The sequence below is a fragment of the Daucus carota genome, chromosome 6 (assembly GCF_001625215.2).
Source record: "Daucus carota subsp. sativus chromosome 6, DH1 v3.0, whole genome shotgun sequence".
NCBI lineage: Eukaryota > Viridiplantae > Streptophyta > Magnoliopsida > Apiales > Apiaceae > Daucus > Daucus carota.
The window spans coordinates 17,417,515-17,436,410 of record NC_030386.2 but is presented as its reverse complement, the minus strand read 5'-3'; the positions used below and the strand labels follow the sequence as shown (position 1 = coordinate 17,436,410).

The 18,896-nt window shown below is 34.2% G+C and overlaps 1 protein-coding gene across 1 annotated transcript; it reads left to right on the top strand.

The window, feature by feature from the left end:
* Positions 1-2,636: 2,636 nt before the first annotated feature.
* Positions 2,637-10,262, top strand: LOC108227555 (cellulose synthase A catalytic subunit 3 [UDP-forming]). The gene is made up of 15 exons (XM_017402769.2): positions 2,637-2,842; positions 3,133-3,158; positions 3,697-3,892; positions 4,028-4,248; positions 4,335-4,449; positions 4,555-4,750; positions 5,056-5,322; positions 5,421-5,766; positions 5,850-5,987; positions 6,380-6,505; positions 6,587-6,799; positions 6,938-7,202; positions 8,125-8,327; positions 8,729-9,079; positions 9,414-10,262. The coding sequence occupies exons 2-15, from the start codon at positions 3,135-3,137 to the stop codon at positions 9,996-9,998; spliced, it is 3,246 nt and encodes a 1,081-aa protein (XP_017258258.1). The 5' UTR covers positions 2,637-2,842; positions 3,133-3,134; the 3' UTR covers positions 9,999-10,262.
* Positions 10,263-18,896: the final 8,634 nt, after the last annotated feature.

Below are 18,896 nucleotides of genomic sequence, written 5' to 3'. Positions count from 1 at the left end.
AGCCTCTACCAAACGAGCACCTATTGTTCTGCCAACTGACGAAGACTTCCCAGTATGTCCTTTCTAACCTCAGGACAACTTTGCTGCCATCATCCCATTTGTTATAAAACTTCTCCCAGGAAGGATCTAATTCCTGTTATTCAGTGTCCACGTGTAGATAATTATAACTTTTAAATACTAAAGAACCAGGAATATAATGGAGTACATTCCATAAACATGTGTGCCAGAAGCAAGCGGGAGAATATATTTACACACCAAATAGCAATAAGCAGACATAATTACATAAGCTTAGCAGAGTTTTAATATGTACACGTTCCGCAGAAATTAACTCACCAGATTCTGAAGGTGCGGATTAAGATTTTGTTCTGAAAGGCACATCTCAACAAAATCAGTTTTGTTAGCGCAAGCATTAAAACAGAGAAGAGATAATTGTTTTTCCAATTCCAAAGATTTCGTGTCCAAAATATAGTCCTCTTCGTCATAATACTTGCCAGTGGTTTTAAAGAACTCAGTTGGATGCATTTTAGGATAGAGACATTCGACAGCAGTGTCCCTGAAAATCTGAACCTCAAACAAACCATCCCCGTAGTACTCAAACAAGGCAACATTGTACACCGTCAGACCATAATATCTCATGAATTTACCAATATCGTAAATCTTCCTGACTGCTTTGTCATATTTTGCAGGCCACAGATATTTTTTACATCTTATTCCTAGCTGACTAGGAAGAAAATCACCATATCTATCGTGGAATGCTGCTGGAACCCTCTGTATTCAATGCATAAAGACAAAATGAATTTTATAGATATGGGTATCACAGTAAAGGAAAGATGTTATAATGATAACTTGACCATTACCACTGCCCCAAAGATGTCGCATTCTATGTTTGCGGCGAGAAAGCTACATTTCTTATCCAATTTCCCTAAATTACATAGACATTGAAAACTGGTACACATCAGGACATGATCAGCACGGAATTATCATCAACACAGCAGGGATCAAAACATACCCTTATTAAACAACTTTGTCCATCTTGAATCAAGGCTATTTTCATCCTGGATTCGAATATTATAAACTTAATCAAAAAGGGAAACACACAGATATATAATCTACAAGATACTGGAGTGCATGTGTTCTAATTTGACACAGCACTGCTGCCAAGGATTCACACAACAACTAATTTAGGTAAACAGCAGAACTTAGAATGATTCGTAATCAGAGTTAATACAGCTGTTATATACAAATTCAATCCAAGAAATTAGAAAAAGCGAAAGAACGAGAACAATGTGAAGTAATGTAACCAATTGTATATAGTTCAATTGAAAGCGATCAATTCAAAACGATGAAGCAGCAATGAGTAGGTGTACCTTCATCTTGATGATCGAGAAGTCTGGAGCAATTGTATAACAAGAACAAGAGAATGCTGCACTGTGGAGAACACGATTGAGCTTCTAAGCACCGTCGCATGCAACCAGGGTTTAGAGCGTAGAAATAGGTACGGTAGCCTTTTAGGACAAAGTAGTTTAATAAGCTTTTTATTACTCTTACCTGTTGTCAGTGCCTGTAAATTAAATTGTTTCCCCTTAATAATTGTTTCCATTTTATCAATTTACAATGTTTAAACATATATTATTTGATATTTGATAATATAAGATAAAAAACACTAATAAGAATATTTTATTTTTTATCGATATTAGAGCGAATCAAAAAATTTAACATATAACATATCATCAGGCACAAAAATATAAACATGTTATAATATATTGATTTTTAGGTGCATATGACATGTATGTTGTCGAATGCTGAAATTTATTTTATTTTCGGCCTCTCCTTTGTGTATTATTAATTTTGTATACATTCATAATTATAAAAATGATCTTAACAAATTATCGAATATTGTATTGTTCCAATGTATGTTATTATTAGTATTATTATTATTACTATTATTATTATAGATATTGATTATTGATTTCACAAATTTATTTATGTTATGAATTAAAAAATTTAAAACATATTATAATATGTAAATTCTTTTTTGGTTTAGATATATGAATGCCAAAGTATCGATCACAACCTTTTCTGATTTTCACAGGTTTGTCGAATAGTTAAGGTTCATTTGCCGATTGTAGAAGTATAGATGATTCTTGATGCACAAGTTTTTATACATTTTACTGTATTATTATATAATACAGATACCTTACTATATTTTACACTATTATCGGAATTTAATATAAATTTTATTAATTGAACATAAGGATCTATGATAAATTTACAAAGAAATAATTATAGTTTCGATGATGGTAATCTTTAAATTACCTATGACTATTTATACGGTATATATACAATTTCAGACTAGAAAAAACAACAAATTTAAAACCAGAACACTGCAGTGGAAAAACGGTATAAAAATATTGGACAAACAATACTTTAAGAAAATTTCAAAAAAAAATTCTTAGAGCACGCGAAGCGCGGATAAAAAGTCCTAGTTGTATAAATAGAACTAAAACATGGTGGAGAAGCATACGTAATTTAAAGTGATTAGAAAAGATATTTTTATCTATTATTTTCAAAATTTATATGAATTGATATGTTTATATTTTCATTCGATATATAGAAATTTAAAATGACAGGTGACTGTATGCAAAAATTTAATTAAAAATTGGTGAGCAAGACAGCAAAACATTTGCACGGGTCTCGCACACTTATTCTCCACTTCAGTCTGTCAAGCTAGCTTCTTTGTTCTTCCTTAAAATATAAGGCCGTGTTTGGCTAAACCCACTTCAAGTTAAGTGTATTGTGCCACTCTAGGACGGTGATCACAACGTTCGGGTCGGATCCACAGGTACCCTTTGTCTTTCTTGTTAACTTTACAGTCATAGTTTATGCATACAATGCAAATTAATATTTTTTATACAGTTTGTTATGGATTGTGGGTGTTTATATATTTTTATCAAGGTGAAGGCTTGATTGTTGCTTATTTGCTTTGATCTTGGTTGTAATTGAGAGAATTTCATGTAAAGATTTGATTTTTACGTGAAGGGTTGTAAAAAATAGGACCTTTGGAGTAGAATGATTTGTGGTGGCAGTTTTTACAGCTGAGGTTGATACTTTTTGTTTTTTGATATTTTGCAGCTATGGAATCAGAAGGAGAATCTAAGGTTAGTATTCGAAATTTGCCAGTTATATGTGTAGTTATGTTTTTGTGTGAATATAGTTTGTTTGCGTTTAAATTGTGGGCTTGGAATTTAAGGGTTTGTGTAGAAATATAGATGGGATTATGGGAATCTACGAAGTTTCGATTTTTAATGTATGTATTGGTTTTTATATGGTAAATTTTTCAGTGTGATCTGAAGTGGTAAGTTTTAGTGTGTTTGCTAAAATACTGTAATTTGAATTTTATTCCTTAAGAATACTTTAATTCGAGATATTGACCCGAAATACCACATGGATCTTGCATTTGGGGTACACCACCGAATGGAGCTATATGGTGTGCATTTAGGGTACTAACTTTCGTGACTTAGACAGTCTAAATCTAAACTGAAGAATGAATGGAGCTATATGGTGTACACCACCATGGCTTTTAGTAATGTAGTTAGTTGAAGTGTAATTTTTGAGGGAATTATTTTCTATGGTTTTCATTGATCTTTATGGATGTGCAAGTGTCTAAAATTCTGACTTTCTTATTTTCAATGTTAGGGCAAGTCCTTGAAGAGCTCTAGTAGTCAGACCTGCCAAATTTGCAGTGATAATGTCGGTCTGACTGTGGATGGTGAAACCTTTGTTGCTTGCAATGTATGTGCATTTCCAGTCTGCAGGCCGTGCTATGAGTATGAGCGCAAGGAAGGGACTCAGTCCTGTCCCCAATGCAAAACAAGATATAAGAGACATAAAGGTCGGTAAAAAAAAAGCGCTTAAGAGTGTTTTTAAATCACGCTTCTGTCGGCATAATTTCTTGATCATCCAACTTGGCTTCAGACCGAAAATTCCTGTGCCTCTATGCACTTTATTATTATCTTTTTCTTTCTAGGAAGTCCTGCTATTAAAGGGGATGGAGAAAATGATGGCAATGCTGATGACCCTGCTAGTGACCTCCATTACCCTCCAGAAGATGGAATCGGAAAGCAGAAGATTGCAGAGCGCATGCTGAGCTGGCATACAACATATGGGCGAGGGGAAGATGGTAGGGCTCCAATTTATGATAAAGAGATCTCTCACAATCACATTCCTTTGCTTACAAATGGGACTGAGGTATGATAATCAAATCTAGAGCCAGGTCTCAATTTCAGATATGTACATGGTGGCTAAATAAATTTTCCTGGTTACCCATGTCTTAGGTTTCTGGAGAGTTTTCTGTAGCATCAACAGAACAGCTATCGATGGCGTCTCCTGGACCAAGTGGCGGAAAAAGAGTTCATCACCACCGTTATGCATCAGATGTGAATCAGTCCCGTAAGTCTCTTCTCTTTCCTTTGCTAGATGTTTGTTTTTATTTTCATTTTTAACTTTTTTGTTATGATTATTCTATACTTCCACTTACAAGGTACTTCTCTGCAGCAAATATCAGGATCGTAGATCCAGTAAGGGAGTTTGGGTCTCCAGGTTTAGGCAATGTAGCTTGGAAAGAAAGAGTTGATGGCTGGAAAATGAAGCAGGATAAGCATGTAGCTCCAATGACTACTAGTCGTGCTGCCTCTGAAAGAGGGGTTGATATTGATGCCAGCACAGATGTGCTAGTTGACGAATCCTTATTGTTAGTTTGAAAATTCTATAGCCTATTACTTTTTTCTGTCTGATAAGAGCATTAAATTTTTTACTGCTCTTTACAAGTTTTTCTCTTGATATGTTATGCAACATCTTCAACTAAAGCAACTCTTCAGTAATCCATTGTTATTTTAGTTGAGACTCTAAGGGTTTATATGTACAATGATTAAAGTATAATCTATGATACGTAAGAAACACCGGGTTTACTTCTTGTAGCTGACTGATCTTATACTATTGCTGTTTAGTTCTTTGACTTGTATTCCTTGGTATTTAATTGTTGTGATTATGGTGCAGGAATGACGAAGCCAGACAACCTCTTTCCAGAAAGGTTTCCATACCATCTTCTAGGATAAACCCTTACAGAATGGTTATAGTCATTCGACTGCTTGTGCTCTGCAAATTCTTGCATTACCGGTTAACAAATCCTGTGAAAAATGCCTATCCATTGTGGCTGTTATCTGTGATATGCGAGATCTGGTTTGCAGTATCTTGGATACTGGATCAGTTCCCTAAATGGCTCCCAGTCAACCGTGAAACATATCTTGACAGGCTTGCACTGAGGTTCTTCTAATACTACCCTTTAGCTCTAACTAAATCATGCCATGTCTTGTTTTATCACTTTTACTTGCTACTTGAACGATGTCAGTATTTGTATATAGATATGACCGAGAAGGCGAGCCATCCCAGTTAGCTGCTGTTGATATTTTTGTCAGTACGGTTGACCCCCTAAAGGAGCCTCCTCTTGTTACAGCCAATACAGTCCTATCAATTCTTGCAGTTGATTATCCAGTCGACAAGGTTTCATGCTACGTCTCTGATGATGGAGCTGCAATGTTGACATTTGAAGCTTTATCTGAAACATCAGAATTTGCGAGGAAGTGGGTACCTTTCTCCAAGAAGTATAACATTGAACCCCGTGCTCCAGAATGGTATTTTTCTCAGAAAATCGATTACTTAAAGGATAAAATTCAGACATCTTTTGTCAAAGAGCGCAGAGCAATGAAGGTAGATAGGTTGATTATGTACAAAAAATTTGTCGTCTTGCTGTACATGCTTGTAATCTCTTATTCAATTTACTTGTTCTGCAGAGAGAATATGAGGAGTTTAAAGTCCGTATAAATGGCCTTGTTGCCAAAGCCCAGAAAGTCCCTGAAGAAGGTTGGATAATGCAAGATGGTACACCATGGCCTGGAAACAATACTAGGGATCATCCTGGAATGATTCAGGTAATATAGTCAGTACAGCTAGTAAAATCTTTTTGAAGTGAACCTCCATGCGTTTCCACTTTATTTCAAATATGTATGGTTGGATAATTTTTTGCTACAAATTACTTGGATTGCTATGCTCCTTGCTGACATGCTAACTTCAAGTTCGCACTCTATTCTACTCAATAGCTACTTCCATTACCATAGTTAATATTTACTTAATCTGTTCTGCAATATATATTTCTATATTATCTCTCATTTGCTATATGCACCAGGCCAACTTTTGTAATTATATTATGTACACCAAAAGTAAATTGATTTTCTGGGCAGTAGTTTGTGTATTCCTTCTTTGTGTGCACCCTGGTATTGTTGTTTAAAATAAGAAAGAAACTGATCCCCATCACTAATTACAGGTTTTCTTAGGCCAAAATGGAGGTCTTGACAGTGAGGGCAATGAGCTTCCTCGTCTGGTTTATGTTTCCCGTGAGAAGCGTCCAGGCTTTCAGCATCACAAGAAAGCTGGTGCTATGAATGCACTTGTGAGTAATCAGAAATATAAGATCATATCAGCTTTATTTTGCATACATAACCTATCAAGTTCAATGTGACTATCCTTGCAGGTCCGTGTATCAGCAGTCCTCACTAATGGGCCCTTCTTGTTGAATCTTGATTGCGATCACTACATAAACAACAGCAAGGCCATTAGAGAAGCAATGTGCTTTATGATGGATCCCAATCTTGGAAAATATGTATGCTATGTTCAGTTCCCTCAGAGATTTGATGGTATTGATCGCAACGATAGATATGCCAATAGAAATACTGTTTTCTTTGATGTAAGCTCTCCTATCTATCCCCCATGTCCTATATGTGTGTGTGTGTGTGTGTGTGTGTGTGCTGGCCACTTGCTGTTCAGCTAACGATACATCTGATCAACATACTTCTTTGACCTGCCAAATTCTCTGTTAAACCAGATTAACTTGAGAGGCTTGGATGGCATACAAGGACCAGTATATGTGGGTACTGGATGCGTGTTTAATAGGACAGCATTATACGGCTACGAACCGCCTTTTAAACCTAAGAATAAAAAGTCTGGGTTTCTCTCTTCCTTTTGTGGTGGATCCAGAGAGAGAAAGTCTAAATCAAGTAAGAAAGGTTCAGACAAAAAGAAATCAAACAAGCATGCTGATCCCACCGTGCCTATATTCAGCTTAGAAGACATTGAGGAAGGGATGGAAGGTATTATGAATAATAACAGCTGATCTGCTTTCTGATTCAGTTTTGTAGACATAATTATTGATATTCTCTTTGCAGCACATAAAGTGGTAGCTGGTCTTGCCTTCTAGTTTTTCTGAATTGTTAGTTCCTTTAAATTTATTTGTCACAAATTTTAAATGTAGTGGTTAACAGAACTTGATAAATGTGGATGCAATGGATTAAAATCTATCTGAGAGCTTTGTTTGCATGAAGTGGTAGCGGTTCCGATGTTTATACTATGTCTAACCATAATCTCTGTGTAATGATCATTATTAATAAATATAGGCTTTGGATTGCAGATTGCTGCTTTGTAGCCTTTGTTCGCTATTTAGACACAGACATAGTTGATCAATGTGATTAATACATATATCAATTAGGTCAGATGACTGACTTTGTACTAGTTAGTGCTATATAAGATGAATATGATTCATTTAAGTGACTTCCTCTTACATCTCCTACTTCTTAAGAAATTTTTGAAGATGTCCATAACATACACCACTCAAAGGGGTGTTCTTTATTAGTTGTAATTTGTAACATGTAAGATAATTTCTTGAACTGAAAGCGGATAGGTAGTGGAAGGTCGTCAAATAGAGAACTATTTCAATAATCAAACTTTATATTGGGTTGGTTTAGTCTGCCCAATACCTTCTCAATGTTGTCTGTGTGCTGTTCATGTTCTTGTTTCAAGTACAGTGTCATTTTCATGTTCTTGTTCCAAGTACAGTGTCACTTGTGCCCAGTAAGCTATCGCTATGCAATAGAAGATAACAAAAATTATGACATAAAAATCCTTGCCTATGCAAAAATCCTTGTTACTTGTATTTATCAATATCGCCAATATTGAACTGCCTATCAATATAATTTACTTGTTTTTCTACCTTTATTTATATTAATTTACATTCAGGTACTGGATTTGATGATGAGAAGTCATTGCTCATGTCACAAGTGAGCCTAGAGAAAAGATTTGGTCAATCTGCTGTTTTTGTAGCATCTACACTCATGGAGAATGGAGGTATTCCCGAGTCTGCAACACCAGACACTCTTCTTAAAGAAGCTATTCATGTCATCAGTTGTGGATACGAGGATAAGTCAGACTGGGGACAGGAGGTATGCTTGTTGTACTTTCCTTGCCTTCTTGGTTTTGGTTTAGCTTCTTTCTTTCAGTATTATAAAGATTACATCTTACAATTCAAACCATACACCTGAACACAAAAGACCTTCAAGAGAAGTAGAAGATAACATGGTTTTTAATTTTAAAGACCGTGGTCTGGTGTAAGACTGCTAATTGCAGTGTATTGCCTAGTACTTAATACTTTTTAAGGATCTAGGATGAATGCGGCAGAAAAAAAAAAACTTACTTTTTAGTTGAAAATAAGTTTACATAGACAAACAGGAATCAAGTTTTTCGATGAAGATTGTTCATGTCAGGATTTCTTCTCAAAATCCAAACAATATGCATCACAGTATAGAGGCAACTCTCTTCACTTATTTTTATTCATGATCTGCAGATTGGATGGATATATGGTTCTGTCACAGAAGATATTCTTACTGGATTTAAGATGCATGCTCGTGGTTGGCGATCAATATACTGTATGCCACATCGCCCAGCCTTCAAAGGTTCTGCTCCTATTAATCTTTCAGATCGGCTAAATCAAGTTCTTCGATGGGCTTTAGGATCTGTAGAAATTCTTTTTAGCCGGCATTGTCCTATATGGTATGGTTATGGTGGAAGGCTAAAATGGCTCGAGAGATTTGCGTATATCAATACAACTATATATCCAGTCACTTCGCTTCCTCTAGTTATCTACTGTACATTACCCGCCGTCTGTTTATTCACCGGAAGGTTCATCATACCAAAGGTTTGTTTTATCACTCGGTCATCATTCCAAGCACATCTTTTTCCTTGCATTGATAAGAGTTATATTGATGAACATGTTTATAACTCGTGATTTATTTAGTCCTTATGTGCCAACAAATGCACATTTTTCTTAACATTTAACTGCTTATATATTTATCAGTTCAGTCATTACATGGTTCTCTTTTATCTGAAGACTGAGATAGATGTTAAAAGCCTAATTTGGGTAGGCTAAATTTCTTGTTATGTTCACTTTTTTAATGCACAGCAGTAAGTCGTAAAGCTACTATGTTCCCCTTAAATTGAGCTTACCTTATCATTGTCTTTTGCTGCTGCAGATCAGTAACCTTGCAAGTATCTGGTTTATATCCCTTTTTATTTCCATCTTTGCTACTGGTATACTGGAGATGCGGTGGAGTGGGGTAGGAATAGATGAATGGTGGAGAAACGAACAGTTTTGGGTTATCGGAGGTGTTTCTGCCCATCTATTTGCTGTTTTCCAAGGTTTGCTCAAAGTGCTTGCTGGAATTGACACAAATTTTACGGTCACCTCCAAGGCATCAGATGAAGATGGAGATTTTGCTGAACTCTATATGTTCAAATGGACAACTCTACTTGTTGTACCCACAACTCTCCTGATAATCAACCTAGTTGGTTCAGTTGCAGGAATATCATACGCAATTAACAGCGGTTACCAATCATGGGGTCCACTCTTTGGCAAACTGTTCTTTGCCTTCTGGGTCATTGTTCATCTTTATCCATTCCTTAAGGGTCTGATGGGAGGCCAAAATCGGACGCCGACTATCGTTGTCGTCTGGTCTCTCCTTCTTGCTTCCATCTTTTCGTTGTTATGGGTACGTATTGATCCTTTTACTACTAGAGTTACTGGCCCAGATACTCAGTTGTGTGGAATTAACTGTTAAGGTTCAGAATCCTTACATGCACTAGGAGCCTTAATCTTTTGGTTGGATGCGTTTTATGGTCACTGTACATTGCTCCTCTGGCTGGCAACTCTTTTCAACTTAAAAACTCGCACTTTCACTAGAAAAGTGAAACATCGGCTTATTTTGTTCTTCGATATCAGTTTTGTAAATTAAGTAAACAGTTTGTTTTATACTAAATTGTCCGAAGAGATGAGTGTATATATCTTAAACTTATTCAGTGTGTTAAAAGAACCCTTGAAGCTAGGGGTGAGCATGAAAATCCGAAAACCGGATTATCTGATTTTCTGGTCCGGTATTCGGTTTAAAAAAATCTGAAAATTCAGATATTTTATCCAAAAGCCGGACTGGATATCCGATCCTGATTTTTTTGATAAATTCAGATTAGGGTAATCCGTTTTTTCGAATTCCGGATATCCGATTAAACCAAAATCGGAATTGATTTTTGATGATCCGGAAAAACCAGATATCCGGTTTGACTATCAATAACTGGACCGGATATCCAATTTTGCTCAGCTGAGTATTGTTGTTTCCAGGTAGCTCTGTAACCATCCTTGTTCTATACATGTTGCCTGTGATATCATAACCGGGAGGGTGAGATATATAGACTTTATTTTATTTTAATTTTCGGAGTGCACCGCACATCCTATTCCTATTTAGAGGGGTAAAATGTTCACGAGTGACTAATTTTTCGAAAAGGCGAAATAATGATAGATTGCATGTCAATTTTTACCTCAAAAAATTGCAAAGTTTTAGCAGCTAAAGTTAGAAAAGGTGTAAAATTAATGTTTGAAAATGCGTGTATATACTGAAAATAACACGTACGTAGTAAAAATCAAATCATACGAAAGAAAATGTGTTTGTGAAATTAAAGAAATGTTTTGCAAAGTTAGCTTGCAATATTGGTCTCCTGTGGGTTGTGGCATCTCCAACCCTCCGAATCCTTTAAATCATAGTTAAAAATCTCTTAGCAGAATCTTCAACCCCGAAATCTTTAAATCATAATTAGTGGCTGTTTGGTTCGTTTCGGGGAAACGGAATGGAATTCAGAAAGGGAAACGCGGAGAAAGTAATGGAATGATCCTGAATTGTTTTACCAGTTTGGTTTTGTTGCAGAAACGGAATGAAAATTTGTGTGATTAATTTTATATTTGATATTTTTAATATTATATAATTTCAAAAAAGTTAAATGTATTCATATCTATATCAAGATGATTTATTTACATTCTAAGAAATTAATACAATTTATTTAACCATACTATAAATTTTTTAAAATAAATTAACATGTGAATTATGTCACAATTATATTTAATTAAAAAAACTAAATTAAAAATTATTTTTAATTCTTAAAAATACTTTATATGATAATCTATTATTTTAATTCTTTAAAATATGAATTATAACTCAAAATAGAAAAAAAAAAGTGAGGAAAGGGAATCCAAATACCTAGTTGGGGGTGGGGAATGAGCAATGAGCAATATTGGGTAAACCCACTACTAAAAAAAGGGAAAGAGAATGATGATTTTTATAAAACAAACACGTACAAAGGGAATCAATCAGGCTGATTACCTTTCCCTTTCCTGAATACCCCTAACCAAACGGCCCCTTAAAGATCTCTTGCGCAACTATCGAAATCCTTAAATCATTGTCATATCATTTTTTATAGATCTCTTACATATAATTTTTTTAAATATAATCACCATCATCGAAACAAAATGTCTGTAGCAAATTTTACGCAGAATTTAGCCAATTATTTTTGGTCAATACTGTTGGAAATAATCTCAGAGCGAGCATCTACAACACTCCAAATGTTTAATTTCAATAAATTATAATCATTATCAAAAATTACTGATAATATGTAAAATTTGTTCATTTCAACCACATATTATTCGTGTTTAAAATATAATCAATTCATTGATGTTGTTATTTGGCCAACATGCTAATATTGGCTACTCCCTCCGTCCCAGCCATTTGTATACAAATGGTTGGGATACGGAGACCAAAAAAATGTGTAAGAAAGGAGTATAGTTAGTTGAAAAATGGGTATAGTGGTGGGACCTATTTATATTTAATAATATATTTGAGATAGTGGAGGAAAGTAGTGGGTGTAATAGTGTTTATATTAGAGCAAGTCGAAGAGTGCCCTAAAATCATGTCCTAACTCAAAATTTAAGGCATTTGAAGTAAAATGGTGCTCCAACAATGTCCTAGTGGTGCCTTAAAACACCAGGACATCTAACAAATGCCTTATTTTTGAGGCACAATCATGCATACCCTAAACCATTTCTATCAATAAAATATTAGTTTACTCATATTCCAACACACCTCTCTTCTCTCTCTTTTTTCACTTCCCTCCAACAATAATTCACCATATACTATTATTTAAATAATAAGGCACAATAATAAGGCATGTTGTTGGAGTTGTTATATTGAAATGATGTCCTAAATCATTAGGACATAATTTTTTATTATATATATAGGGCAATTGCTAGGATATTGTTGGACTTGCTCTTATTATAGAATGGAGATAGTGGAAGAATGTAGTTGGTGTAATGATATTTTATATTATAAAAATTTACTACTTTTGGAATGTATATAATTGGTGGAACGTCCAAAAAGGAAACCGTATACAATTCATTGGGATGGAGGGAGTATTATTTATTACTTTTAAAAGGTAACTACTCTCTTCGTCTCACTGAATTGTATACAGTTTATTTTTTGGGACGTCCCATCAATTGTATGCATACCTATAGGTCGCTTGATTTTTTTACACGCAATTTTAAGTGCTTTGACCGCATTCTAAAAATCATTATTTTTAAGATTTTCTTTTTTTTGAATAAAAATATGTGATATATATTTTTATTCAAAAAAAGAAATTTCAAAAATAATGATTTTTATCATGCGGTCAAAGAATTTAGAAATACGTGCAAAAAAGTTAAGTGACCTATATTTCAAAACAGAGGGAGTAAGTGTTTATATTATAAAAACTTAACTACACCCACTACTTTTTTCCACTACACGTACTTTATACATTAAATATTAGTAGGTCCCACCACTTTACTCACACTATACTAATTTTCACATTAAATATTAATGGGTCCCACAACTTTTCTTACTTTTCTTTACTCTCTCCGTCCCCTCTCATTTGTTTACATTGGGGGACGGAGGCTCGGCACGCATTCGAATGCTTTCGTAAAACGTAGTTTGATAAACTATTTTGAACTTTTTTTTCTTCTGAATAAAAGTTTGATGTTTATATTTTTATATAAAAAAAAAATTTTAAAAATAAGTTATACAACTATGTTTTACATGCGCCTTAACCTTAAAATGCGTGTCGAGCAGTGTAAAAAAACCGTACATAAATGAGAGGGACAGAGGGAGTACTAAATTACACTTTTTCTTAACTTCCGTGTCACTCCTCATATGTATACTAATCAATAGGACGGAGGGGCTACTACTTTAAATATATTAAATATATTTTATGCGCATATAAACTTTTTATTTTCTAATTATTGATGTATATTACTGCAAATTTTAATAAATTTGATCATCTACAAACCAATCTGACAAAAAAAATTTAATTAGGCACGAAAATCATAATAATAAAGCGAAATCCTAGATTATCGTACTAATATTTAATGATTTGTCAACTCAATTTAAAAAAATCAAAACAATAGCCGTACATGAGATATTTGTGGGTCCTCATGTCAGTTAAAAGGAAGCATTGCTTGAATTATTTAGAAAAACTGGAAAAACAATTCAAATTTGACTAATCAACGGCCAAGATGATCCCACTTGGTTGGCACAGAAATGGTGGTTGATCAGTAGAGCATGACCCATGGCCATTGACTTTGATTGCTATTGTTTGGCTTTTGCACCACCTGGTCATGTACTACACCTTATCCTGTATCTCTTTTTTGTGAGTATCCCTTTATTATTTTCTCTATGGACCATGTGTGTGTTTTGGTTAGATCTTCCTAGGTGAAAATGACATCGGTTCATGAACACATCCACAATTATATTTTCAGCAATTTTCTCTGTTTTCTATTCGAATCGATGAATTCATAATTTAACATTTATCAAATAAAATTAATTATAATTTATCAGGTAAGAATTTAATATATATATAGTACTAAATATATAAATTAAATCATCAAAACTTTTGATTTCGACTTTTAGCGCTTTCGATTATTTCAAGTACGGACAGTTTGACAGGTGCACTGATTTGGATCGAGTTTCGATTTTATTATTTTAATGACACTTCTTTAAAACTCTCTTAATTCCATCCAAGATATTTTTATTTTATTATGTAAATTAGATTACACATGATATATAGTCTATATAGTTTATAAAATATACTATAAAATATATAAGCCAATGTGGAGCTAAAATGAGACAATCCGGAGGCACTCAAAGAATAGGATGAATGGATGTGATACTCGGATCCTAACCACGCCAATGTGATTCAGCAGTTGAACCAGTAGAAGAGTGACCCTCAGAAGAGTGACCCTAACCTGAATCTGGTGGTTAGGCCAATCAATAGCAGTCAAAACGCTTTGGCTCGCTATTTGGCTGAGATAAGTTCAATGCAGCGTCTCGCGTTGATGGTTGTTAGAAGGCTATTTGGGGAGGTAAAGGAGCTCTGGATGCTGGACATGGGACTGGGGACAAGTCAGGGCGAGTTTGAACTCATCTCAGAGGATGAGTATGAGGACTGACTGTGGGAAGGGGAAGAGCTTGACGAGGATGCTAATGTAGAGGTCGCTGAATCTCAGATGATGATACGGAAGATGCGAGTGAGCTGGTTGCTAGTGCTGGTGGTCCGGAAATGGGTCGCCGTTGAAGAAGATGGAAGCCAAAGGGGCAGTCAGGCGATAGGCAGGCAAGGGTTCGTCGTAGCTGTCTTTTGCTTTTAATCAATATTTTATTAAGTATTATTAGGGTTTGTTTTGGTTCGTGTTGTTTTGTGGATTGTTTATCCAGTTCATACCCACGGGTATGTCCTAATTTAAGACTGTATGATAAGTCTTTTTCTGCTAGGGCCTTTGGCATGTAAAGGTCGTTGTATTTTGTTCGATTATTAATATAATATTCGCTTATCAAAAAAATATTATAAAAAATATATACACATATAATTTATTATTGTATAGATTTATAATTTTACAATTATTATGAGTTAATGACTTTTAAAAATTATTTGAAATTTGGTCACTTTAGCTATAAAAAAAGTCAAACTATTTTGTTCGAGTGAGACGGGAGTATTATATGTGTGTGTGCGCGTTTTTTTAATAATCTAGGTTTTACATTTTATTACTAGGGGTGAATAACAATATGATCAGATTGGGCTTGAATTTATAATTAATTGTTCAGATTCAGTCCGTATTCGAACTAAAATTATTTAAGTTTGTTTAGATTTGCCTCGAGTTCGTATATGAACATTCATATACGATTCGGCTCGGATCGAATGGATACTAAATTACTCAATTTTATATATTCATATTCAGATCCGTAGAAGATAATTAAAAAAATGAGTAAATGACAAAGTGGTGGCTGTAGTTTCCCAAATTTTACAAAATATTGGCTGAAGTTCAAAAATTACAGATCGGTGGCTGGACTGTACCTCCGCCTTTTAATAAGGTGGCTGCCGTCAAGGTCCGTTAAATTTGACCGTTAATTCTAAAAAAAAATAAAAAATAAGAAGGTTAAAAGCAGATTGACTACCCATCAACCTCCTTTTGCCTCCCTATTGTCTCATCCCTCTTCTTTGCTCGGGACCACCACGACTAGGCTCAGCCCCGTCACTTCGACCTCGTGGCGGCACCCTTCTTCCTAATTCTCTTCCACCGCCCTACTTTCCTCCACCGCTGTTCAGCCTCCCCAGCCAACAAACCACCACCATCAACAGTTATACGACCACAACTATACATACCTTCCGATTATCAACATTTATACAACCACAACAAACTACCCAATTCTCTTCCACCGCCCTACTTTCCTAGTGCACGGTTAAATCCTTTACTTAAAGTCGCTCTTGCAGCACGAACCTTAATTCAATCACACAAGAAAGAAAACAAATAGTCATACACTGCCATCATAAGCTTCATCTCATATTCCCTTGAAACTTACACATCAATTGTACAAGCATTCTTAGTCCAATTACATCGCAAACATTGCTTTTTTCCTTCTTACAGCTTATTAATCACACACAATACTTAGCATTTTTAATCATGTTTAATCCTTGCTCCATCCATGCGCTTCTTTGCGTCGTCGAGGCCAAACGCCATCGCGGTGACTTGTCATGGCCGAGCTTTTCGGCCTCTTTCCCCTTCCGATTGACCTACTCTCAATCTTTTTCACCCTCAATAATCGATCCCAATCCTTGCTCCACCGCTGCAACACCAACCTTGCTCCACCCATACACCTACAAATACACACACCAGTGCTTTTCCACAACTATCACCGTCCTCTTCTTTTTCCTCCGCGAGTCACCGCCGGCAACGTTTCAGAGGGAGCAAAACAGTTGGTGTACACAATCATTTCATCAAACAGTTGGTGTGCATAGTTTAAAGACCCAAACTTTATTTGATAATGTAAATATTGGGTTAATTCCCAAATATACCCTTCATTTATTTGACTTTTTAGACTTAACGAAGCAAAACTAATGGCAATGGACGGCCGCCGCCTTTTTAAAAGGCGGAAGTAAACTCCGGCCATTATATCGGAATTTTTGAAGTCCAGCCCACCGTTTTGTAAAATTCACCAAATCTCAGCCACCATTTTGTCATTTACTCTTAAAAAAATCATGAATACTTGAATAATTATTTATTATAACTAAAATAAAATCATTTGTGGAGTACTATATTAATATAAATAATATTTATATGATATATACTATAGTACATAATAATATCCATGATTTACAAATTATTAAATATATAAATCGAGCAATCCTAATTTAGCTGAAGTACTCTAGATATATATGTCCGCGTGTCACAATGTTAGAATCTGATTCGATATTGGTTTGATTTATAAAACTGAATTGAAATCCGCTAATCTTTTATACAAATATAAATTATATTCGTTTTTAACCGTCGAATTCGGATTGAATCTGAATTACTCGGATTCATTTCCAACCGTATCTATTATAATTTAAAGTTATATATCATATAAACCGTAAATTTTTCGGCAACTGACAACATTCAATAACTTTTACTTATTTTTGCAATACTATCATGCTGTTAAACGATTGGTAGAACCTTTAGCATTTCTTATGATAAAATTTTAAACATGTCATCAATCAGATTAAAATTTTAGTTTTTAAATCTTATAAATATTCTCTAAGTCATAATAAAATTAAAACCAACTTTTAACTTATACCCTAATATAGTATATTAAAACACCTCTTTCCGCCTGTCAAGCTTTTTAATACTAACCAGATATTGTCTAAATCTTAACCAAGGGATGTTACATATCTCTAAACGATGTTTTTAAATTTTTTTTATCAAAAAACGTGATAGATATTTTTACTAATTTTAATTTCGTGATTTATATATACATAAGTCACTATTATTATTAATTATCAATACGAATAAGATCCATCATACATTATCAATGAATTTTTATTTCTTTAAGAAATTATCAACCAAATTTGAAAATATTTTTATTATAATTTATATTTAAGATCTATTATATTAAAGATTTTAGGACCAAGTCACGGACAACAAAAAGAATATGTGGGCACTCTTCATGCCTTCTTCCGATTTGTCCCTTCATTACAGATTGATTAGTTAATGAATTAATAAAGTAGCTTATGTTAATAAAAGTATTAATCAAAACAATTGCTAATACCGTACTCCTCGAGTCCTCGTCCATAGGCGGACGCGAAGCATGTATTTCAATCCACTTTTAAAATTTCCACTGACCTAGTCCTCACCTGTTCTTCCGGTAACCCGTCTTTTATTATTTTTTAGAATAAATGAAAAAAAATCTAGTAGTATTTTTTCTTCTTAAACTGTAATCTAGATTTTTGTGGGAGAGAAAATAAGAGAATAAAACATTTATTTCCTTTAATTTACTTTAATTCATATATTGAAAAGGTGTCCAAAATTAAAAACACGGGAAACTATTTTCTCCTAATATATCTCTAGTCGTCTCTCTCTTTTCTTATTCTGACAACCGGTTGAAGCCCAAATCCTTCAGTTTAGTTGCTTGTTCTTTGGTTGTTCTTACATGTTTCATTGATTTTCTTAATAAGTCTTCCCTTTTAGGCAAAGTTTCTTAAATGTACATCACTGAAACTTTTGATTTTTGTCCCTATTTGCTTTTAGAGAGCCTTTTGAATTTGTGAGTGGATCGATTATCTTCTAGTGTAGGTTCGTGCTATAAATCTAATCGTTTTGGTTTGCAATTGGATATTCTCTCGTGTTTTATATTTATAGTTTGATTTCTCTCCCTGATGAAAGTGTGATTTTTCTCTCCTTTTGTGAGAGTTGGTTTGGATTTATCGATAAAAGTCTTTCGGGAATTGTAAAAGATGATGAACATAGAGCAAGGATCTATAAATTTACCATTGTCAATTTCAAAGTCGCTTATTTGTCACATCTTGGATATGAAGACATGCGTTTTAATCTGTTCTATGTTTGTTCGACTCGATAATTTTTTAAGATGTCGTATGACTATTATTTATTGAATTATCTTCTTCTCTTTAGAAAATAAAAAGACTATATAACCACATACTGTTTAAATTATAAATTCTAAAATTTTGAAATTCAATTGAATTATATATAGTAGAAGATTTTATAAGCTAACAATGTCAAACTAAATTTTATTAATTTATAAAGATTATTATTATCTTTTTGAAGAATTATAAAGATTATTATT

Coding starts and splice junctions, on each gene's coding strand:
- LOC108227555 (XM_017402769.2), top strand. CDS start 3,135: ATGGAATCAGAAGGAGAATCTAAG. Junction 3,893..4,027: donor AAGATATAAGAGACATAAAG/GTCGGTAAAAAA, acceptor TTTTCTTTCTAG/GAAGTCCTGCTATTAAAGGG. Junction 6,506..6,586: donor CTGGTGCTATGAATGCACTT/GTGAGTAATCAG, acceptor CTATCCTTGCAG/GTCCGTGTATCAGCAGTCCT.